The following is a 24,530-nucleotide window of genomic DNA, read 5'->3' as shown; positions in this document are numbered from 1 at the left end:
CCCGTTTACCTCTGTCCATCTTGTTTTGAATTTTTCATAAAAAAATGACCACAGCTACAGAGGCTGCTGTGCCTTGAGGCTGTGGTGTAAAATGTTTGGCCTCCTTGACTTGATTTGCCCCATTATTCCTTCCAGCCTAGCCTCGCTTTGCTATCGAATGGCATTTCCAGTTGTTTCCGGACAATCCCTTCACCCCTAGCCGAACCGGGAACTCTAACCCTTGTTTGTTTTGGGGGTGTAAAGCTTTTGAGCAGCAGAAATCGCCAAAACACTGTGAACATCTTAAATTTGTCTGCAGCATCTGGGTAAATAACAGTCATTTCTGCGTCAAGTGGTGCTGTCAGGTTTGAGGTGTGTGGAAAACATTAGTGCCTTAGCATCTGAGAACCAAAGCTTAACATTTTTAAAACAGAAGCTCTCTCTCATTGTCTGTTCTTTACCTGCTCCACTCTATTTCTCCTGCTCTTCCTCCTCCTCATAACACACACACACACACACACAGAGTATGATTTTTAACCTACCTTGGTGAGAACAACATTGTCACCCAGTCTCTTAAATTAGACTCTGAAATGAGACAGAGCTAGTGGCTCAGTGGAAAGAGCACGGGCTTTGGAGTCAGAGGTCATGGGTTCGAATCCCGGCTCGGCCACTTGCCAGCTGTGTGACTGTAGGCAAGTCACTTCACTTCTCGGTGCCTCAGTTACCTCATCTGTAAAATGGGGATGAAGACTGTGAGCCCCACGTGGGACAACCTGATACCCCTGTGTCTACCCCAGCGCTTAGAACAGTGCTCGGCACATAGTAAGCGCTTAACAAATACCGACATTATTATTATTACAACAGGATGGGTTTATAAATGTATAAAGACAAGTTAAAAAGCCGTGACCATTCTTGATTGCAGCAAGAGGCACTATAGAGGAAAGGAAATCTGGGAAATCTGAGTATGGGAGTCAGAAGACTTGGACTCTTGATTAAGTCTGTCACTGGCCTGTTGTATGACCTTGAGCAAAGCCTCTGTAGATGCCTCTGTTTTAGCATCTATAAAATGAGGCTAATAATGGGTGCTTCTTACTCCTATATGACTAAAATGTGGGGAACAAATGGATTCATAGATGTAGAAAGTGTTTTGGAAAAGTCAAAATGCTATATAAATTCAGGGTGGCTATCTGTTATCACTTGAGAAGCAGTGTTGCCTAAAGGAAAGAGCAAGGGCCTGGGAGTCTAATCCCAGCTCTGCCACTTGTACAGTCTTGCCAAGTCACTTAAATTCTCTGTGCTTCAGTTTCCCTCTCAGTAAAATGGGAATTCAATACCTGTTCTCCCTTCCCCTTAGAGAGCTCCAGGTGGAACGAGACTGTGTCCAACCTGATTATCTTGTACCCATCCCTGCATTCAGTTCAATGCTTAGCACATAGTAAGCATTTAACAAACATCACAGCTATTATTATCATAATTATTATGTTTGTAAAAGCCATGGGAATGTGATGAAATGGATCTGTTGCTGCCTCTGTTCATTATGTAGAGATTTTTCCTTTTTGTCTTACAGGCCTAGGTTGAAATTCTGTTTCAATTACTGTAGTGATTTTTTTCTGGACTTGCTAGCAAGGCACTACCTAAGTCATTTTTTCAACTTCCATCCATTTCTTCACTTGAGATCATGGAATTCTGGCCATTCCATTCATGCCCACTCACAGTTTGTGACCAAGTGCAGTAAATTGTGACTGAAAAATCCCAGGTGGATGCCGATGTGCCAGCACCAAACACTGAGTCACATCTCCTGGTATGACCATAGTTAACTGCAGTCACCGATTGGAAAAATCAGCAGGTGGTGCTTCCAGAGGAAAAAATCTGAGCAGTCTCATCCCTTTTTACCTCATGGTCAGAGGTTTGTTCCCCAAAATGGGGCCTCTCCCCACTGAAGGAGAGATAAGCGAGGAAGGTGCGAATCCTAGACCTGCACATCTGAGGTAAGATTTGTCACCATTCAATCCCAGTAGAAATCAAATCTCAAAGCGGTCTCCGTCGGTGGTAGAGAGGAGGACAGACAGAATGTTCTGTCCAGATTTTGGCTTGCCTAACCATTGCCCTAATGCTTTGGAAGATAGTTTTGTCTTTCTTGTTGTCCATCATAGGCTTCCACTGCCCATCTTTCTTTTTTCTCAGCTTTTCCATCTTAGTGTGTTATTTCATTTTCTTTGTTGTACTAATTACCTGAAGGCATATGGATTCCAAATCTACATGAGTATACAGTGCTCTTTGGGATGAGTAGAATTTTCCACTCTGAAAATTTTAGATTTCCTTCCTCTGCTCCATTCCTATCTAACTCCCAACTGTAGTGTCATCTTTAGTCCTATTACTAGCAGATTAGAGTTTATGTACAGTTTCCTACCAGCAGGAAAGACCTAAAAGTGGTGTTTTACTCTTGGCCCCTAGGATCCACTCCAAATCACATGCCTTTTACACCTTCCTTTCCTCCTTTTCATTCTGTCCTCAATTTTGAAATTGACCTCACTCAACCCATCACATTCCCAGATCTAGGGCCTAAAGAAAGTAAACTAATTGAATACAGCCTCTGCTTTCTAATCGAGTTGTTTGTGGAAACATTTATATTTCCCTGGCCTAGGTATGGTGAGAAACAGGAGATAAGGTGGCAGTGATGATATTGCCTCTTCTGTGCATCTGCGAGGAGTCCTCAGCGATTCATTCTTTTCTTCATCCTGAATATTGCTTCTCCAGAATTATCACGCTGAAAATCTACTTATACTATGCAGACCACTCTTTGGGGCTTTGGCCATCTCAGCCTTAAGCGGCGTGTTGTTGGGGAAATAGCATGGGCCTGGTAGTCAGGGACCCTGGGTTCTAATCTTACCTGCCATCTGACCTCAGGCAAGTAGCTTAGCTTCTCTGTGCCTCAGTTTCCTCATCTGCAAAATGGGGATTCAATATCTGATCTTCCTCATACTTACTCTGTGAGTCCAAAGTGGGATATGATTATACTTTGTCTACCCCAATGCTTAGTACTGTGCACTTGGCATGGAATATGTGCTTAATAAATATCCCAATTATTATTACTATTAATTTGATTCCCCATACATCTCAAAAGACTTTGGAGTCAGGGCTCATGAGTTCGAATCCCAGCTCTGCCACTTGTCGGCTGTGTGACTGTGGGCAAGTCACTTAACTTCTCTGTGCCTCAGTTCCCTCATCTGTAAAATGGGGATTAAGACTGTGAGCCCCACGTGGGACAACCTGATTCCCCTGTGTCTACCCCAGCACTTAGAACAGTGCTCTGCACATAGTAAGCGCTTAAATACCAACATTATTAAAAGACATATTCCAAACCAGTTGGTTGATGTGGATCGTAAGTGTGCTGGAAATCAATCCCTGTGACTGGGGGTGGTGATCAAAAGAGTGGGACTGATCAGAGTTTAAAAAGGCACTTCCCTATTGCCTGTTCCCCGCCGCCCCCCACCACCAGTTCCATTCACACTCTCTTCCTCCCTGCTGGTGGTGTTTCCACCCGGCGGGGGGCAGGGATGGGGGGAGTGAGCGCTACAAGAGAGTAGGTGTGCAGCAAAATAGAGAATGTCCGCAGAAGATTTTCACTTACATGACCTTTTTCTTGCCAAATTAGCTGTGGCATAATGCTGCCACTGTACCGTGGTCCAGTGGAAAAAGCAGGGACCCAGGAGTCCGAAGATCTGGGTTCTGATCCTGGTTCTTCTGCTCACCTGCTGAGTGACGTTGGACAAGTCACTGAACCTCTTTTGGGTCTCATATTCCTCATCTGTAAAATGGGGATTTGATACCTGTTCTCTCTGCTATTTAGACCATGAACCCAATGTGGGATAGGCAGTGAGACCAACCTGATTGTCTTTTACCTCCCCCAGTTCTCAGTATAATTCTTTATTCATATTAATCGCTTAAATACCACAATCATCATCAATCATTAAGCCAGAAGACATTGTCACTGGAATCTTTGTACTTTTCAGCTATGTTTTAGGTTCTCTGCTTGGGCCTGTCTACCTCAAGAGTATCCTAGATGGCTCATTAGTCAAAATCCTTCACCATTGAAGGCATAGGTTCATTAGGCAGAATAGGGCCTGGAACCCAGGTGTCCTGACTCCCCCAGTCATGCTCTCTGTACTGTACTACACTGGGTAGAACTTTTTTGCTGATACGGGTAACTTTTTTCCTGTATTCCTTTGCAGTAATTAATGACGATGAAGCCCAGATGTGAAAGCACACAATCCAGTTGTAGTGGTTTTCACATTAAAGGGAGGTTTTTCAATTATTTTCATTTTGGTAAGCTTCTTGCAACATTTAACTATCTTCTCCTTTCATGCACCACAAAGAGTTGCAAATGTGGTGTTCCTCTAAATTGGAGCTTAGTTATTTTAATAAGAACATGTATCAGTATTAGTCGATGAGTTCCCTAAAGGTGTTTTGCAAAATTCACATTTTTATAGGGCATTAATTTTAAATTCCTTGTGGGGAAGGAACATATCTACCAAATCTGTTGAATCTTCCAAGCAGTTAATATAGTGCCCTCCATGCAGTAAGTGCTCCATAAATAAGATTGATCGATAGGATAGAATGTTACATGCTTTAAAATTTAGTCTAATTTCAAGATTGCTGTGAGTGTTTGGAAATGGAAGTAATTTAAAATTGTTAATTTAGAACTTGTATTGATTCTTTAAGCCAAATGAAACTTGCAATTTCATAATCCATTTATTGATTTTCAAAAATATTTTACTCTTAGACACTGTGGCTAGGAGAGGAATTACATTTGTTTTGTTTTTTTAATCGACAGAACATGAAAATGCTTTTTATTTTCCTTTTTGACAAAGATCCAGGAGTAGAGGAGTTTTGAGTTCATTCATTCAATCGTATTTATTGAGGATTTACTGTGGGCAGAGCATGGTACTAAGCACATGGAAAGTACAGTTCAGCAACAGAGACAATCCCCGCCCTCAGCAGGCTCACAGTCTAGAACGGAGATCAGAAAAGTACAGAAAGAAAAGCAGCATGACCTACTTGTTAGAGCCCAGGAATCAGAAGGACCTGGGTTCTAATCGCTGGTCCCCCACATGTCTGCTGGGGGACTTTGGGCAAGTCCTTTCACTTCTCTGTGTCTTGGTTACATCACGGGGATTCAGACTGTGAGCCCCACATGGGACAGGGGGTTTGTCCAACATGATTAACTTGTATCTTCCCCAGTGCTTAGTACAGTGCTTGGTGCACAGTAAGTGCTTAACAGATACCATTTAAAAAAAAATAAGGTAAAGGGATACTTTAAAAGTTTAATATTAAAATTGATTTTTGATGAGAGGAGGAACAGGGGCTATGACAAAGATTGGCTTTCAGTGCCATGTAGGTCGGAGATTTCATTTACTTTCGATCCTGATACCATTTTCCTATCGTCTTATTAAGTGGAGGCCCAGGTGAATAAGTGTGCATGAGCATTTCAGTCCAATTACAAAATGGCTCTCAACTTCATCTTTCTGTCTGTGACAAGAGCGTGGCTCTCCTCTCTAAAATGAACATGATCTCCTTGCTTCCAATTCAGTCGTCCTAGTTAAGGAGGTCAAGTTCTCATCCAGTTCTGGGTCAAATTGACCCAAAGGTGTTTATAAATTGAATGAAAAGAATGGTGTTCAGTTTGTGTTTCTGTCTGTTCCCATTCAGGTTGGTTTCACACACTGAGTGCTTTTAACAGGTTTGAAATGTGAATATGTTTTATTTTTCCCCAGGAAATACAATACACATTTTTGACAGTACTATTAACCAACTTTTCTTTTGCCGATTGAACTCTGCTGTACTAACAATACCAATGAAACACATTAGGAATTTGGACCTATTTTGTGACTGGAACAAGCTACTGACAAGAAATTTTAAAAACAAATGTAAAAAAAGTCTGTCCCACCACAGTATCCCTCATCCTTAAAACACTCTATTCACAATGAAAGGTTTAGTTTAATTTGAATATTTTTAAAATCTAGTAAATTATATTAAAAAATTGTACTGTGGTTCATTGGAAGTACATATTATAGAAAAGAAAAAAACAAGAATCTTTACCTGTAAGGTAAGAGACACTTTGCTTATACAACATGACAAGGGTTTGGTGTGTATAGCAAACTATAAAAAAGCAGATGAACAAGTTAGTGAATATCATGGTACCACAGACCTATAATACTGACACACAATCACTTTTCAGTGGAATAGATAAAACACAGATCTGGAGTTATTTGGGATGGCCATGATTATTTTGTGCACTGATACAGATAGTCTTTTTTTTTTTTTTAACAGAAGATAGTAGTTAAAGGTGTTCCACCAAAGCTCAGAGCTAACTTTCAACTCAACCTGAATCGAGGCACTCGGACCGCATTGGAGATTCAGATTTATCCCAGATGTTATTTAATGTTTTCTCGGTCCCTAAATTTTCAGAGTGAGTGGCAGTATGTGACTCTCCGCTACGCATTGCATATTTTTGTAGAGGTAGAACCACTCTATTCTCTTCACCCAGGAGAATTCCCCATACTTGTCACTAATATCAATGTTTATTAATTTTCCTTAATGTTTTGGATCAAATCCCACTAAATGGGAGTAAGCAGAGATATGGATTTCAAGGGAGGTCTCTGAAGCTGAATGAAGCCGCTTGAACATCTCATCCCATTTTATGTATTAATCACGTGATGTCCACAAGGGAGAGGAGGTGTGGACCGCTTTGTTTCGGAGTGACTATGGTGTACTTCAAGTGAGTCTGAATTACTTCAACCTCTGAATGGTCTGTCTCATGGAAAAGTAGATATGGATTCACCAGCATGTGATGTATTCTACCTTGGCATAGAGAATTACCTGATACAATATACCCCTCCGTTTCCCACCCCCGATCTATGGAGGCTGCAGCTTGATTTGTGGCTCTCTTGCATTCTTTTAAATATCTTTGTATGAAAGCTCTAGGCCTAGGAGGAATCTGTAAGGTCGCTGTTGAAAAAACAACCTCCATCCCAGGGGTTTCAGAGCGCCTTGACACTCTGCCACTTCCCACCCGCCCCCTGCCCTCTCCCCCCCCCCCCCCGCAATTCTGTTTCAAAGTTTGATCCAAACTCATTACTGGGATTGGAGGCTTTGCCATCAACAGTCCTGGTCAAGAGGTAGCATGTGCAGAAGGAGTACAAAATGTAGCCAGCTGCACTCACATAACTGCATCACGGTCTGCATTCTGTTTTGTCATTCATCACGGTTCTTAATGGTGAACTTTTTTTAATATCAGTGGCGGATGACCCAGAACTCTCTTGCATGCTTTTGCCTCTTGTAGATGCAGTTTAAAGGAATGGAAGGTTCAAGAAAATACAAGTGTAACAGAGACTCTGTCCGCTCAAAATGATATGCTGTTTTATGTTGACAATGATGAAAGTCAGCAATACATTTGAACTATGGGTTCTTTGAAATGGATTACTAGCTCTTTCAGAGGCAATGTAGGAGCACAAAGAAATGAATAGTACTGTGTGTTTTTTCTTTTTTTCAAGGATCTGCTTAGGAAAATGTGTTCGTCAGTGGGGAAAGTAGGGACAGAGCAGTAATCATAAAATAGGGAATAGTTTCTACTTGATCTTTCAAGAGAAATTCACCTTGTGATTAACATGCACACAGTATGTGAGACATTTCCAATTGCAGTGATCATTTTCTTCATACACTTAGTGAAGGGCAGAAAGTGTTGTTCTCAGTGTTGTGGAAATAAATGATGAGGCATGATTCTATTGTTAATGTCCACTTACAATGTTTGATTTTATTCAAAAAGCGTATAAACATGCATTATTTTCTCGTTAAACCATTGTTTTCTCAATTCACTCATCCAAAAAGGGTTCAAGATATTATTTGGTGGGTAGCCAATTTCCAGGAACGCACAGTAAATATTGCCCTTTAGTCCAAGACTGTGAGTCGAACACACAGTCCGAGCACTTACCAAGCGGGCTATAGAGGCTCAGTGGAAAAAGTTCCCTTCTCTAAATCTGTCACAACTCACCACAGGCTGCTCCATATGCAAGGTAGTGAGCATTAGCAACGTGGCTTTAACCTCTAGTGTGACTGTGTTTGAGGAATGAAGAGATGAACCCTTTCCTTGATGGAAGCAGTTAGAGCATCCTAATGAATTGCATCTTTAACTACTTTCTAGATATTTTGGGGAGAAGTCACAGCACTTTCTGACTTTTTATTGAGGTGATTAATTATGGTAACTCAGAAAACATATGAGAGTTTCTTTTAACTAAACTCAGCTTTAGTGAAACACCTTAATTTCCTTTGTTTCTCAAAAATCGGACTTGGGCAGGTAAGAATCGGTAGCTGCTAGGTGTTGATAACCTTAGTGATCTCTTCTATGATGTTACAACATCTCAGCTACCTACATAATCATAGATGCCATCTAAAACTTACACTCCCTTCGTTTTGATCCCTTTATAAACAGTGAGAGCTAGCACCTTGCTTTTGCTATGGAATCATTCTCGATGTTTTAAGAAGACTTTCGTAATGTCAGTTTTTCCTTTTATCTTCCTGTTTCTACACCCCATTGGAAAGCCCCCTACCATTCAGTTACATCCAACATAAGCTTACAGTACATAAAATCCCTTCACATTCAGGCTTTTTTCTTTTCTTCATGTCAATGAGGAGTAGAGATTTGTGCTTATCACCAAATAAAATTGCAGTGCAAACTTTCAACATAAAAGTTACACAATTAAAAGTTAATATATGGCACCACAGCCTATTAATTCACATATAGTACAACAGACCAAGTAGAACAGACAATAATATGAACATAGCTAAAAAGAGAGTGAGCTTGCATAGCAATGCAACGAAAGAAATTATATACAGAGGAAAATCCTTTTCATCCTGGAGGGTGACTTTTTTTTTTAATATACTCCTGACAAGAAATAGTTAAGGTGGACGGTGTACTTGAGAGAAGAACACATGTAAAATAGCTGTAGGATATGTGTGTGGCTGTGTTTCTTTACATTGCATTTACAGTTCTTTTAATAGTACATAAATAAAGAAATTGTTCATTGCACTGTTTAGCATCATCACTTCCATGAGTTCAGACCCAACGGTCCTCCGGAGCAGCTTTGAACGACTCTTTTCAACCACTCTGTATGGAGCGAGATGAGAGAGACATCAGAGATGAAATCACTCCACTGAAACATTTGGGGAAGAAACAACACGGATCACACTTGGTTTCACCGCCACATACTCTTCCATTTTGAGAGGGAAATCGTGCCCCACAGGATGGCAGACATGTCCCATATGCGTGAGGCGAAAAACCCACCTTTTTGTTTCACCTTCTTGACCGCTGTGGCGGGAGGCTCACCCGACAACACGTGCAATGCCGTGGTGGGTCATGGTCTGTCCTCTCAGGTAATCAATCTCCCTCTTCAGTCTCTTCTCCACCCCCCCCCCATCTTGAATCCCCGGGTTCCCAATTGTGGTCTGTGACCCAGTACTCTAGGATTTCCCCCTGACCTTCTTTAGTTTCAACCTCAGCATCCAGCACTGAAGACCTCTCCACCCATGTCTATACAGATTGAAGAAAGAACAAAAATATGGTACCACTGGAGGGTTTAGCACACTGAATCCATGGATATCGCTCACTATTTTAGGGTGAAGGTGTTGAATGAATCTCTGTTCACTTTGTATATGTTCCATCTCTTTTAGTGGATTTCTCTTTAGAATGATTTAGTTGAATGATTGATGCTATAACACAGGTAGCAGATTAATGAATATCTTATTTTTCCAAAGGTTTTGGAATGGAATTATATGAAACGTATGTCTGTGAAATTAATTACAGCTTGACTGGAAGATGAAAAGTTTTTAGTTTTTATTTTTTTTGAAAGTCTCATTAAATATTTTTATTTTCTCAAGGAAGGAATAGTATATAGTAAGATATGCCTTTATGTGAACTCGAAGTGGCAGAAATGTGCTCTGTATTTGGTATTCCCTAGATTTCAAAATGAGTTTTTACATTCTGCAATTCAGATGTCTACCTGTTCAACTTGGTCAGTTGAATTTTCAACTTGGTCAGTTGAATTTTCTAGATAGGATGGCCCAAGAGTTGGAGGCCCTGGGTTCTAATTCAGGCTCTGACACTCTCATGCCATATGGCCTCAGGAGGTCTCTTAACCTTTGTGTTTCCTCATATGCAAAATGGCTACCCCTTACCCGTTCTCTGTCCAACTTAGGCCTTGAGCTTCATATGGGAGTGAGACCATGCCTGATGTGATACGTGACATCCACCACGAGTCTAGTGATTGTCTCAGAAAAGCCATTAAGAACTGTTTTGATCAGTTACTGTTTGTTTTGTTTAAGTTTGAAATGTACTTACATAATTCAGGTGGAAACTGTCCCTGGCTGCTTGATCCCATATACCCAACATCAAGAAGGTCTCCGGTGTTGCGCTGGTGAGCGCCTCGCAAAACTTCGCCTTTCCTGGGTCCAGTCGATCCTTTAGAAGATGCCGTTCCTGAAGAGCTGTGTCCACCTGGTGATGGAAAACTGGGCTTGCTGTATGGCACCAGAGCTTCTTCTGGAAGAGAATAAGAGAAGGTAAAACATTGCTATCTGGGACAGAGCAAAATTGATGACAAGATTAGGTTCCACCCAATGTTGTGTTGTGTAACTTGTCTCTTGTCTGTCTCGTTAGGTGGAATGGAGGGTGAGAGTGGGTGCAGGAAGATTGAAGAGCTAGAGAAGTAGCAGGGAGAGGGGAGGTGGAATGCCTTCAAGGTGACATGAGCCTAATCAGACTCCAGCCTGATCAGCAGATGCAGGGTCTAATACCTGGACAGTTTTTCTAGAGCCTGTCCATTTTGGTCTTTGATTTCAGAAAAGTCTTCTGGGGTCATCCTCCCTGGTATAGCGTCAATCTGGCTGTCATCGCAAATGCCTACGAGTGTCTCTGATCTAAAGAGCCAGCGGGGCCCGGGATGCAGTCACCCCATCAGGTACCGAAAAAGTGTCTCTGACACATGGGGGTATAGCTCACCCTCTCTGACAGTGCACAGAGTACAAGAGGTAGGAGTAAGGGGTGGGGGGTGGGGTAGAGTTGGGGATATTTCCTCAGACAGGACCAGGACCTAAAAAAAAGGAGGAGATACATGTTGACCGAGGGGTTGTCAAGCAGTCCAACATCACAGCTTGTCGGTGAGAGGTAGCAGTCCGACATCACAGCCTGTTGGTGAGAGGTACTGGGGTGCACATCCCGATGTTGCTTGGAGGTGTTCCAGTGCGGGGGAGGGAGTGAAGGATCGGCCAAGAACAGGGAGAAAGGTGATCTCGATTCCAAGTGGTATGAAGTCATCAAAACTTCCAGCAGCAGTGAGGAGACTCAGGTGCCACTGAATGACGATGTAGATGATGGTAGTCCGCATTCAGGCCAGAAGGTAAGGAGTAATATAAATGCACACCTCTCATCACCATATGCAGTCAGGTGTCAGAAGAGAAAGACGCCCAGACTATCACTGGGAAAATTTAATCTCTGCTTCAGAGGGCCACCACCTCTCAGGGTCACACCTGGAGAGTTTCCAGTACTCTACCAGTCTCGACTATGAGAGGGAGAGTCAAGCAGAGGCATATCCATTCCATTCCGTGCTACAAGTCAAAATCCACGATGGGCAGCAGCAGCATGGGAGAGAGTCGAGGGTGGAGACTCAGGTTTACAGTGAGGAAGGTGGCAATGGTAAAACACTTCCATACTTTTACCAAGAAAACTGCATGGTTACACTACCAGAATGATTGCAGATGGAGGTGGGGCATTCTGGGGGAGATGTGTCCATGGCTAAGGGTAGGACATAACTTGACAGCATAAGACACTAACAACAGAGGGCCACACAATTAAGACACTGGTGAACTCATGGAGAAGTGTCCATACAAAGAGGGTTATGTCTCTGCTTGGTAGATTAAAACACCATTCAGTCTTTAGGGATCAGGGAATATGTTTAGTAAAATCTCTAGGAAGAGTATTTGGTAAGGTTTACCCTTTATTATGAGCGGCGGCAGTAGGGTAAGGTGTAGGCAGAAAGGCTCAGTGAGTGGAGTGGTGTAGTGGTGAGAGGAGGTCTTCTCCAGGGCTGAGGTTATAAGCTCTAGGTAAGGTAGGGAGAGGAGGTCTTATCCAGGGGTAAAGTTCTAAGTTCTAGGTAAGGTAGGGAAGTATTTTTTTTCTGTAAAATGGTAGATATGTAAAGGGTTATGTCTCTATGAATGGGAGATTAAAACAAAATTGAGCCTTTAGGTACTGGGTAATGTATTTAGTAATGCCTGGGCAGAGGATTTTGTAACGCAGTAAGGTTTTTACTTTTTTTGTGTGGCATGGGGTAATAGGATAAAGGTATAGGTAGAGGGGCTGAGTGAGTGGAGGAGCATGTGGTGTAGTAGTATGAATAGATCTTTTCCACTAGTAAGGTTTTAGACTTTCAGGTGCTTTTTTCTTTTTAATGTGTGTAAAATTGTAGAGATCTAAGGGGTTATGTCACAGTGAATGGGAGATTAAAACACCATTGGGACTTTAGGTGTTGGGGAATTTGTAGGTGTATTTCGGTAATGTTTACCCTATTGCCCTGTCCCATTAAAAAAAAAAAGTGTAAACTTTACCAAATATGCAATGGACAAAATTTAGGTGATGGGAAATATGTTTACTAAATTCCTAATGGTGTTTTAATCTCCCATCCAGAGTGGCCTAAGTCCTTAAATCTCTACAATTTTACACACATTATAGAAGGGGAAAAAAGTCTCCCACATAGCCTAGCACCTACAACCTCACCCCTGGAGGAGGCCAACTCTCACCACAGCCACTTCCACTTAGCTCCTCGATTTACACCTTTACCCTATTGCCCTGCCTTACTCTCCCTCCCGCCCCCAAAAAAGTGTAAAGGTCCAGGTAGAATGCCTGAGTTAGAAAAGGAGTCAGTAATGTAATGGTGAGAGTAGGTCTCTTCCACTGGTGAGGGTTTAGGACCTAGGCTAGGTAGGGGAGTAATTTTTTTTTCATAATATGTGTAAAGTGGTAGAGACTTAATGGGTTATGTCAGAATGAAGTAAATGGTGATATATAAATGGAATTGTGGCTTAAGTGAAGCCTCTGTTATTGTAAGATGTTAGGTTTCAGTCATTGTAGTAGGTGGCTGTTTTGCCAGGTACTGATTCCTTATTATTTACACCTGTGATTCACCTTTGCTTCACTTGTGATTGCTTTGGCAGGGGTCAAGTAGATGAAGTTAAAAGGGGAAGTGATTCCTGTTGGTGGTGTGAAGAAGCTGTGGAGCAAAGATAAATGACTGCTCTTTGTATTCAGAGGTTGGTGGTTCTCTTGATGGTGCCTTGCAAGTCTTTCTCTGTGTGTCTGTCTCTCCCTACAGGAGAAGAAAGCTCCTCCTTATCACTGTTAATGTTATTTTTAATTGGTCTCAGCTGTTCTTAATTAGCCTCATTAACAGTCTAGTAAAAATAAAACAAAATTTTAGAGGTTATGGATGAAGTATGGCAAAAACTTTTGCCTTAGCATCTCATTGTTTTTAAGTTCTGCTCCTCCTCTTGAAATTAAAAATTTTTTTAAAGTTCTACCAGTAGAGAGGGGATTAGAACCCAGGTCTCCAGCCTCTGAGGGATGTTACCTTTCCTTGAGGCTATGGGAGGCCCTGGAAGGAAAGTGCTTCTTGGTCCTGTATCAAGTAGAAGATAGTCACAGAAGACATTAATGATACTCTTAATTGGTCTCAGCTGTTCTTAATTAGCTTCATTAACAGTATAGTAAAAATTAAAAAAAATTTAAGAGGGTTTTTTTCTTCTTCTTTGATTTTATCTTCTGCTTGAAATAGAATGAACAAGCACGTGTAATGTAAAAGCATTATAAATGATTGAGACGACTACTAGTGCAAGCCCCTATGTACATCACTTGATTAATGCACAGTTATACACCTCATTTGTTTCTGTGAAGGCACACATAATAATAGTAATAATGATGGTATTTATTAAGCTCTTACTATGTGCCAAGCACTGTTCTAAGCGCTGGGATAGGTACAAGGTAAGCAGGTTGTCCCACCTGTGGCTCACAGTCTTAATCTCCATTTTACAGTTGAGGTAATTGAGACCCAGAGAAGTTAAGTGATTTGCCCAAAGTCACTCTATAAGTACATATACTTATACAGAGCAAATGCCTAATAAGAGTCCAACCTGATTTTTCTGAAACCTATTGTGGTGCTTAGCACATATGTTATTGAAAAAAAGAGAAATAATTTTCTTCTTTGTGCACATAAGTATAATTAGACCCCTAACCCTATGGTACATTTTATACACTGAGGAAACATGTTATTATGCAGATATATGTGTACATTTACACACTTATTTTACTTTATGCAGACGCTTATATATATACCACCTTATTTATACACCACAGTACTTATTCTTATATACACACACACACATTTCATTTACAGAGCAACCTGCAGCCTAGAACCAACAACCTTTGCATTCAAAGACAGAACACTTATCATTGTACCACACATTGCTTTACATCTCTGCCCTCTTTCACTTCCCCCTTTAAGCTCTCCATCTAAGGTGGTGTGAAAGACTTTTTTTTTTTTCCTTCTTTGACTTTATTCTCTGCTTGAAATAGGATGGACGAGCAGATCCCTAATGGGGCCTCCCATAGCATGGAGGAAAGGTAACCACCCTTGGAAGGTAGAGACCTGGGTTCTAGTCCCCCCTCTACCTAAAAGAATCTTTATTGAGAAGATTCTAAAATAGAATCCTCATTAAAAAGAAGATTCTAAAAAGAACCTAAAAGGATTCTAGAAAGAATCTTTATTGTGAAGATTCTAAAAAGAATCTAAAAGGGTTCTAGAATCTTTATTGAGAAGATTCTAAGAAAGAATCTAAAAGGGTTCTAAGAAGATGCTTGAAAAGGTTTACCTTTTAAAGATTCTTTTTAGAATCTTTTAAAGATACTAAAAAGAACCCTTAAAAGGTAAAGATTATTTTTTAGAATCTTTTAAAGATTCTTTCTAGAATCCCTTTAGATTCTTTTTTAGAACCTTCTCAATAAAGATTCTTTCTAGAATCCTTTTAGATTCTTTCTAGTCTTTTTAATAAGGATTCTATTTTAGAATCTTCTCAATAAAGATTCTTCTTAGGATCCCTTTAGATTCTATTTTAGAATCTTCTCAATAAAGATTCTTTTTAAGATCCTTTTAGGTAGAGGGGGGACTAGAACCCAGGTCTCTACCCTCCAAGGGTGGTTACCTTTCCTCCACGCTATGGGAGGCCCCATTAAGGATCTGCTCGTCCATCCTATTTCAAGCAGAGAATAAAGTCAAAGAAGGAAAAAAAAAAAGTCTTTCACACCACCTTAGATGGAGAGCTTAAAGGGGGAAGTGAAAGAGGGCAGAGATGTAAAGCAATGTGTGGTACAATGATAAGTGTTCTGTCTTTGAATGCAAAGGTTGTTGGTTCTAGGCTGCAGGTTGCTCTGTAAATGAAATGTGTGTGTGTGTATATAAGAATAAGTACTGTGGTGTATAAATAAGGTGGTATATATATAAGCGTCTGCATAAAGTAAAATAAGTGTGTAAATGTACACATATATCTGCATAATAACATGTTTCCTCAGTGTATAAAATGTACCATAGGGTTAGGGGTCTAATTATACTTATGTGCACAAAGAAGAAAATTATTTCTCTTTTTTTCAATAACATATGTGCTAAGCACCACAATAGGTTTCAGAAAAATCAGGTTGGACTCTTATTAGGCATTTGCTCTGTATAAGTATATGTACTTATAGAGTGACTTTGGGCAAATCACTTAACTTCTCTGGGTCTCAATTACCTCAACTGTAAAATGGAGATTAAGACTGTGAGCCACAGGTGGGACAACCTGCTTACCTTGTACCTATCCCAGCGCTTAGAACAGTGCTTGGCACATAGTAAGAGCTTAATAAATACCATCATTATTACTATTATTGTGTGCCTTCACAGAAACAAATGAGGTGTATAACTGTGCATTAATCAAGTGATGTACATAGGGGCTTGCACTAGTAGTCGTCTCAGTCCTGCTCTAATCATTTATAATGCTTTTACATTACATATTTATATACTTTTTTATATCAATGTCCACCTCCCCAATCTGGACTGATATAAGATTGCCTTGTCAATTGTGTGGCCCCTTGAAGGACAGGAACCATGTCTAATTCTCACCTGTGTATTCTCTTCCACCACTTAGTACAATGCTCTACACACAGTGAATACTGAATAAGTCTACTACTATTACCATTATCTTCTTAGCAGTTTACACCCTGTTCTTCTCAGTTCTCACTTTAGGCTTGGAAAATCTGTAAACCTGCATGGGCAAATGAGTTACAGCTGTGGCAATTATATCAGCTAAATCAGTTCACACGAGTTGTCAGACAGACCATCCATAGCTTAAAAAAAAATTCATGTCAGAGTCTAAATGCTATAGCTCACTGCCAAGTTTCCAATCCATTTTGGACACCATACAACACAGTTTCTATCTCCCTTTCATTTTATGCCCTAGCAGATTCATTCTGCATCTTAAAACCATATCACTACCAGGCCTAATCTTCCTTGAGATGGTCCAGTTGAATAATCAGTTTTAAACACCAGTTAAAATTATGTCTTTCAAGTGTTTAGAATTCTTCAGGAGAGGTGGCAGCACACACACACACACACCTGATTCAAATGCTTGTTTGTATGGAATTTTCCTGCAATCTTCTTGGCGTTCTGTGGCGTTTATCCATTCATGTGGTTGCCGCCGCCACTCTACTGACGTCCTAGCTTGACGATCCAATGAGCTCTTGCTTTCATCTAGGTTGGCTGCTTGTTGCCTTTCCAAAGAGCTTCCTTTCCTCTCTGCTGAGCTCCCCATGTTACCACCACGTTGATCGGGGCCTATTTGCTGCCTTAAACCCTGACCTGGTGGGGGGTCTGGTGGAGGTGGAAGATCTAAAAGTTTGGAATAGGGTTTAGTGGAAATAGACAAGTTTCTTAAACACTCTGGAGAAAAAGGAAAAACAAAAGTGCTGACCCTCAAACAACTCCTGTACAATTAATTTGGTGGGAAATACAGAATCCAACATGACTAGAAATGATACATCACTTTTCTAATGAAAGAGTGGCAATAGCCACTGAAAAACCTTTGGGGCTGTCCCTGATATTTCAGGGGAATGGCAAGTACACCATATCTACCAGGAAAGTAGTTTGCAATCTGCCTGCCCTCAGAGCCATCCGCTGACTTTCATTCATTCATTCAGTAGTATTTATTGAGTGCTTACTAATGTGCAGAGCACTGTACTAAGCGCTTGGAATGTACAAGTCGGACTTCTACTCCCACTCCACCCATTTCCCTGCTAGGTCCACATAAGTTAATACCGATTACTGTGGCCATTTGATGCAGAGTACTGGTGGTTGTATTAGAATGCCCGGCAAGAAAGGTCCAGCCACTGTAAGAAACCCTGCCCTTGGGAAATTAAAGACAAGATGTCTCTGGGCAGGCAGTACGGTAATAATGCTGATTGGGGTGGTTTGTTTTTTTTTACATGCTCACTATATGCTAAGGGCTGGAATGAATATGAGATCACCAGATCAGGTCTAGGTCCGGTCGCTCTTGGGGCCAAGACTGATCATCTACACCCTCTACAGGGGTGAAAGCAATGTTCATTACATGTCATTAACATATTTTTCTAACAAACAATTCCGGTTGTTTGTTTCAAAAGACAGTTAATGAGTTACAAAAATGAATACACAGAAAAGTTACAGTGTAGTAACTAAGTAATACCCATGACTCAAAGAACAGACTGAATGAGTTTCTGGGTGTGCAATGGCTCTTTAGTGGAATGGATTGAAGCTGGACATTATGTAGATATGAGTCAAGTTTTCATACACAGAGAGATAAATAGACAGAATGAAGATGGTCATAGCTCAGCGTGGATCCACTAAAATTCTTAAGTTCTTCCACTGCCAGTCCCCCTAGATTCCTATGCCTGTATTTCACTCACTTTATTCTTCACAGAATATCCTTCCTACTTCAAATAACTCTAGCATCTCACTTAATTCTTTCTAGCTTAAAATGGTTCTTATCTTAAAATCCCCCAGATGCTCACAGATCTTCAATGTAAATATAGTTTCCTTTGCACCCCTTTCCTTTAGCCAGAAGATCTTTAGCCACCTAAGTCTCAGAAGTGCAAACAAGGGAAGTGCCCTTCCGACACTCCTAATCATTTTTCTCAAGGTTTCCATTCATCTGATCAATCACCAAAATCCTTCTTCTCTATGTTTAGGCTGCCAGCATCTATACTCTCCCAAGCACTTAGTACAGTGCTCTGCACACAGTGTGTACTCAATAAATATGAATGATTGCATGATTGAAGGATTCATTTCAAGAACTTGACATAGAAAACTTCAAGGTGATATATATTTGGATATTATTTCATAATTGAAGTGATAATGATTGAATCTCCTGAGGACCTCCTTAGGGAGCTCCTAGAGCTGAGGGTTTTTTTTCTGTTTCTCCCCCCCACCCATTAGCTTGTATGTCTTCTGGTTAAACTAAGAGGAACTAACTGTAAGAAAACAAGATCAGTGTCTGCGGGAGGAGAGTTGCATCTGGGGCCTTTCATCTGGACTGAAATGCTAATTCCAGGTAGAGATGATCTCTCTCTGGCAGGAGAGTGCTGCAGGATTAGAATCTAACTGAGAATCAGGTGTTTTCTTTGCATTCGATATGGGCTTAGTTCAGAGTGTTTGTGTTTAAACAGAAATGTGATCTTGCAAATGATTAGATTTTGTTAGCTTGTACAATAGCATTTCTAATGATGGATTTTCTCCACATTACAACTGCCCAAAAAGTAATCTGTTTCTACCAGTTGAACTTCTGATTACCAATTAATTGTTCTTTTTCCCACCTCCCTCCCCCTTCTGCATCGTCTATGCATTTGTATCTGTACCCTTTTGGGCACTTGGTATTCACCCCACCCTCAGCCCCCCAGCACTTTGGTATATCTGTAATTTATATCCCTCTAGACTGTATGCTTACTGGGGGCAGGGAATATGTCTACCAACTCTGTTATACTCTCCCAAGCTGTTTGCATAGTACTCTGCATACAATAAAGACTCCATAAAATGACTGTTTGATTAATGTCTCCCCATCTAGACTGTTAACTCATTGTGGGCAGGGAACAAGTCTACTTAGCACAGTGCTCTGCACAAAGTAAGCACTCAATAAATTCCATAGATGGAAATAGTAACCTAGCTAGCATTTGGATATGGTATAATGAAATTGAACCCACCTTCAACTAACACTGGGACCATATACTTTTAGATGGGAAAGCTGAAAGCACAGGCAAGCACAGGGGTCAGTAATTACAATGAGGGAAGATATCAATAGAATATAGAAAAAAATGTGTGGAGACTGTAATCACAATTTTGCTGCCATTAATGATTTTTCGATTTGGAAGTTACAAATGTAAATCAGGGAATTTTGCAATTCTGCCTTTATACTATATTATATGCGAAAAGTTGCATGGCCTACTGGATAGACCACTGGCCTGGGAATCAGAAAGATCTGGGTTCTAATTCAGTGTAGCCACTTATCTGCTCTGTGACCTTGGCCAAGTCACAGTACTTCTCTAGGCCTCCTACACCTCATCTGTAAAATAGGGATTAAGACAATGAGCCCCATGTGGGACACACACTATGTCCGAATTGATTACTTTGTATCTACCCCAGTGCTTAGAACAGTGCCTGCTGCACAGAAAGCACTTAACAAATACCATTAAAAAAGGGGTTGCACCCTGCCTATTCTTTAACCTAGGCAACAGCCTCAATTTAGAATGTATGTTTCAAAAATGTTTCAATTAGAATGCATGTTTCAAAAATGAGGAATGCAGGTGATTTGCAGGAATGACATTACAATGGTGCTTCTATAATGGAGGGATGCATTACAAGTGCAAGAGTCACAAGAAGAGGCATGTTGGGAAAAGATCAGACTGGCGGCTCCACTGAATATATGTATTCTGCAAGTAAAATAAGAACCCCTTTATTCATATAAATTGTTCTCTTATTGGGCAATGTGCATGGATAATAAAATGGAAATATCTAAACAGAAATAAGGGACTGAAACACAATGCCTAGGGGGCTATTGCCCATTGTGCACACATTCACTGACTTTTAAACTACTGTCTGTTACGATTTGCAGAACCAGGTTTTACCCGTCAGATACTTATACAACAAATTCTATCCAATAAATGAATACTCATTGTAATTAGCAATCATGAAGCAATGTAAACATCCTTCAGTCCTGAAAGCGCATTGAAAATTCTTCTAACCACAGAGCTACATCAAGGTTAAAAACAGGAAAAGAAGAAGTCCTACCATCTGTCATTGCCTCCCTGCGATGAGGCAAAGAAGGTTGATCCAGTCTACCTCCTTTATGTTTTTTAGGCCTGGACTTCTGATTCAGGGCCGTAATGGGATTACTGTCAGTAGAAAAAGGACTTGTTGGATGAGGTCTTTGAGAGGAGGTGAATGCTTTGCCTAAGAGAAGGAAAAAAAAGGAAATGGAACATGTCAAACTATTTTCACATTTTCAGGGTCGGAATTAGACTGGGGCTTCTTGAAGAGATGACTTCCATTTCCCTTGGGATTTGGTGAAATTGCCAAGCAGATCATTTGCCAAATTTCACTTGGGGGTTACACTATCTCACCTTGTAGGACAACCGCCCCCTTAATCTGGGCTCCATCAGGCATGACTCTGAATCGTTATAGGTAAGGAGAACTGTAAATCTACCTGGCCTTTGTGCATTCAGGTCAATTCCCACCTCAGACTAAAGGACCATCTTTCTTGGGCCTGAAGCCCTGTTCGGATATGCTGACCTTAACCGACTGTATGATAGTACATGGGGTACATCATAGAACGTGATGCTTCAGCCCTCTAACCCTTATCTGAAATTAAAGGCAGGATAAAGTCTTCTACCACTGAACAGCCAGGTGTCTCCCAGGACTTTAGGGAGAATGAAGATTTCTTCTTTTGGAGGAGTTAAATACCCCTAAAAATCCTTGATTTGGGGGGAAAATAGGCATGTTTGTGAATAAATTTACTACAGAAAAAGTCTTGCCTGGGTCTGTGCTGATACTTTTCAAGTCCCCAAATACTTTAATGGCATTCTAAGTGTTGGGGTTGTGTGCCTGTCTCTACATATTAAATGTATCTATATATAAATACATACATATAAATATACCCTAAATGCACATGGGGTATATTTATATGGTGAGAAGAGATTTTTTTAATGCATTTGTTCCTAGACACAGGTTCATTTTTTTTAAAATCAATGTAATCTAATTATGCTTCCCCTAGACAGTCTTTCATGCCATTCTTGCTTTATCCACTAAAAGTCTTGTCAGCTATTAGCATATATGCAAGAAGTACATTAGGATTACCCAACATTAGTTTTCTTGCATTTTGAACTGCTGTGCATAATGAGTAAACCACAAAAAGCACTCAGGAAACATTAAGATTCTGATTTAAGTCTTAGCAAAAACTAGGAAATTCAGAATTGTGAAATACCTCACAAGGATCAATACCTCCCTACACTCCAATGAATCAATGACAGTCTGCAAGGGGCAGGCATAGATTTTGAAAGGATTTGTTGAGTGGAAAAACTCATTTAGGAAACAAATCTTCATAGAATACCATAACTGGTGTCTGACCTGATTGTATTGTATCTACCCCAGCGCTTAGCACAGGACTCTGCCATTAATGAGCACTTAACCAACACCACAATTATTATTAATGTTTAACATCAGGCTCATACTTTGGCAGTAATGGGCACTACCTACTTCCACATGGGCTCCAATAACCTAGTCTTCAACACACCCTTCTCTTTACCAGGTTGTGCTCTGCTTCTGTGCTCTGCCTTGATCCTCCCATGACAGTTAGAATGACTAGGGAGCTCAATCTGTGGTTTCATATTATTTTTTTCAGGGCTCTCTCTTTTTTGCTCCATTTCTGGTGGGTCAACTCTGCACCTGCTTGGGGATTAGAGAAGAGTGGCTTAAGAGTGGAGAGTGGATAGGAAGCAAGGGGGGAGCAGAAGGATGCCCATGTCCTCCAACTAATCTGGTATTCCTTCCCTTCCATATATGACAGACCACCAAATCCTTATGAAAATCACATCTGCTCCAAAAGGCCTTTCCCAATTATGCTCTCTTTTCCTCTACTCCTCCCTTTTGTGTCAACTATGCACTAGGAGTTATACCCTTTTAGCCCTTGATATTCACTCCACCCTCAGCCTCCCAGCATTTATGTATATCCATAATTTATTTGCTTATTTTAATGTCTATCTCCCACTCTAGACAGTTAGCTCTTTGCAGGCAAAAAATATTTCTAACAACTCTGTTGTATTGTCGTCTCCCTAGCGCTCTGTACAGTGCTCCACACACAGCAAGTGGTCAATAATTACCATTGATTTAATTTAGTGGGAGGAGGATGTGAAAATGACCTCATTGCCACATACCCATTAGAGGGATGGGAGAATGTGAAACTATTCCCTCACCATAAGAGGTAGTTTTGAAGGTGTCTTTTTGAGATCAATGTAAGCAAAGGTAAATGTTGTGGAAATCTATCTGGTTGTCTTTCAGTACAGGTAAGGCCTTATCAAAGGTAAATGGTACATGCAAGGTGGGTCTCATCAGAATAAGATGAAAAAGGGCACCTTCAAATTCTAACCATAGGCAAAAAAATCAGTGTTTTGGTGAAGGCCATTTTTCAAAATCTTCCAGCAGAGTGTGTTTGGTTTGTGTTGCAGAAATTAGGCAGCATTAAACATCACTGATGAAACAATTTTGAAAAGCAACTGTGTAATTCTGCTACTGACACTAAGTTTCTAGCTATGGTGACAAATCTGAAGTTATCTAAATGCCAAAATCTTCTACAATTTTAGGAGGTAAGAACCAAAGGTTCAGCTTCCGCAGCAGTTCATCTCAAACAGACTCATTTATTAATCAATCACTTGTATTGCCTGAGCCCTTATGTGTGCAGAACACTAAACTTAGCACTTGAGAGAGGACACTATATCAGAGTTGGTAGACCCATTCCATGCTCACAAGTAGTTTACAGTCTAAGGAATCACAAGCCACAAGGGAGAAAAAAAAATAAAAACCTAAATGTAGGAATCCAATCAAGCAGGTTTCCGATACCCCTCCATAAATGGCCAAAAGACAACAGTCACTGCACAAACCTTTATTCTGTTGTTCAGAACAAGACAGCTGTTTTCTGAAATGTGGATTCTATATTTACTTTTTAAACTTACTCCCAACCAGACTTAGTAATTGAATCAACCTTAGCACTTGGGACCCCTTGCGCCCATGAGTTCAAGCCTAACCCTTATTTGTTTATTAGTGAAGCGTTTTCCAGGGGGAAATGTGGTATATTTAAGTTAGTCACTGAAGAACCTGACTTTATCTGGGCAGAGTGAGTTTTCCTGGTAGTCATTAAGCATGTGTACTATTCAGGGCTGGGACAGAGCTGCATTTTATTTTTATTATATGATTGACAGTAATTTTCATGTTTTAGATCATTTAAATTGGGGACTGAGCACCTGCATGTGTACCTATTAAGGTAGGCATTTAAACATACTTTAACAGCATATACAAACTCTCTGTAAATGGGTAACTAACTAGAAAAACAGGATATATCATCTTAGTGATGCATTCAAATTGTTTCTTGGAATGAAATTTAATGAATGGACTAAAAGGTGTCCTTTCTTGTAAGGAATACATGTAAACGAGTTTTAAAGAAAGCTGTTCTTCGTTATGCAAAGTCTAAGATACATAGCAGTGTCTCAGCAGCAGCTCAGGACCATTTAAGTTACATGATTTCCTGAACAATATAATCGTCCTCTGACAATCTGTTTGATGAACAGTTTTGTTTGCACTATGGACACAAAGGCCAATAGGTGTGAAGGAATAATCAATCAATTCACAACACACAAAACGTTCTGCTCCTTTCCTCTACACCAGTCAAGAAGAGATAAAACAAATTTGATATTCTTTTTTTGATAGAACAAGGCTGCCAGGGTGCCAAATTGCTATGCTTAGGGCATCGGTATGAGGGCTCAGAAAAAATCCCTCCCTACCCCGACCTCCCCCCCCCAAAAAAAATTGAGAAAAAAACATTCAAAGGGGCTGAGGGGGAGAGGGGACACAAATCTCTCCTCCTCCCCCTCCACTTTCCCTGGAATTTTCTGTCCTTTGGGTCTTTGGGATGTTCCTGATTTTACTTTAGAGAAAAACCAGATTTTCCTTTCCACTAGTGCAAAGGAGCCTACGAAAAGTCATAAGGGTTAGTTTATTACTTGATGAAGCAAAAATGAAATTGTTTCAAAAAGTAATATTTATCATCTCACCATTTATTTTAACATGCAAATGTCATGTCTGTTTTTCTAATTAATATCCTGTAATACAAATCATAAATTATTA

General features: G+C 40.4%; 1 protein-coding gene and 1 long non-coding RNA gene across 9 annotated transcripts in view; one reads left to right on the top strand and one right to left on the bottom strand.

Moving 5' to 3' along the window:
• Positions 1 to 7,761: 7,761 nt before the first annotated feature.
• The window catches only part of ROBO2 (roundabout guidance receptor 2), a 1,482,214-nt gene continuing 1,465,445 nt past the window's right edge, over positions 7,762 to 24,530 (bottom strand). For 5 of the 8 annotated variants that reach the window (XM_029081978.2, XM_039914495.1, XM_039914494.1 and 2 more), the window contains 4 exons: positions 20,427 to 20,588; positions 16,728 to 17,000; positions 10,373 to 10,573; positions 7,762 to 9,142 (listed from right to left, as the gene is read on the bottom strand). In XM_029081978.2, coding sequence (XP_028937811.1) covers positions 9,141 to 9,142; positions 10,373 to 10,573; positions 16,728 to 17,000; positions 20,427 to 20,588 — 638 coding nt within the window. In that variant the 3' untranslated portion in view covers positions 7,762 to 9,140. The remainder of the gene's footprint in view (positions 9,143 to 10,372; positions 10,574 to 16,727; positions 17,001 to 20,426; positions 20,589 to 24,530) is intronic. The other 3 variants (XM_039914497.1, XM_039914498.1, XM_039914499.1) reach the window with 1 other exon arrangement.
• Positions 10,846 to 13,518, top strand: LOC114817813. Its single transcript, XR_003765666.2, has 2 exons — positions 10,846 to 10,991; positions 13,246 to 13,518. It is a non-coding gene; the product is annotated as an uncharacterized LOC114817813 (long non-coding RNA).

This window comes from Ornithorhynchus anatinus, chromosome 17, assembly GCF_004115215.2.
Source record: "Ornithorhynchus anatinus isolate Pmale09 chromosome 17, mOrnAna1.pri.v4, whole genome shotgun sequence".
NCBI classification, from domain to species: Eukaryota; Metazoa; Chordata; class Mammalia; order Monotremata; family Ornithorhynchidae; genus Ornithorhynchus; species Ornithorhynchus anatinus.
Note: the sequence above shows the minus strand (reverse complement) of the source record. Positions and strands in the feature narration are given on the sequence as shown.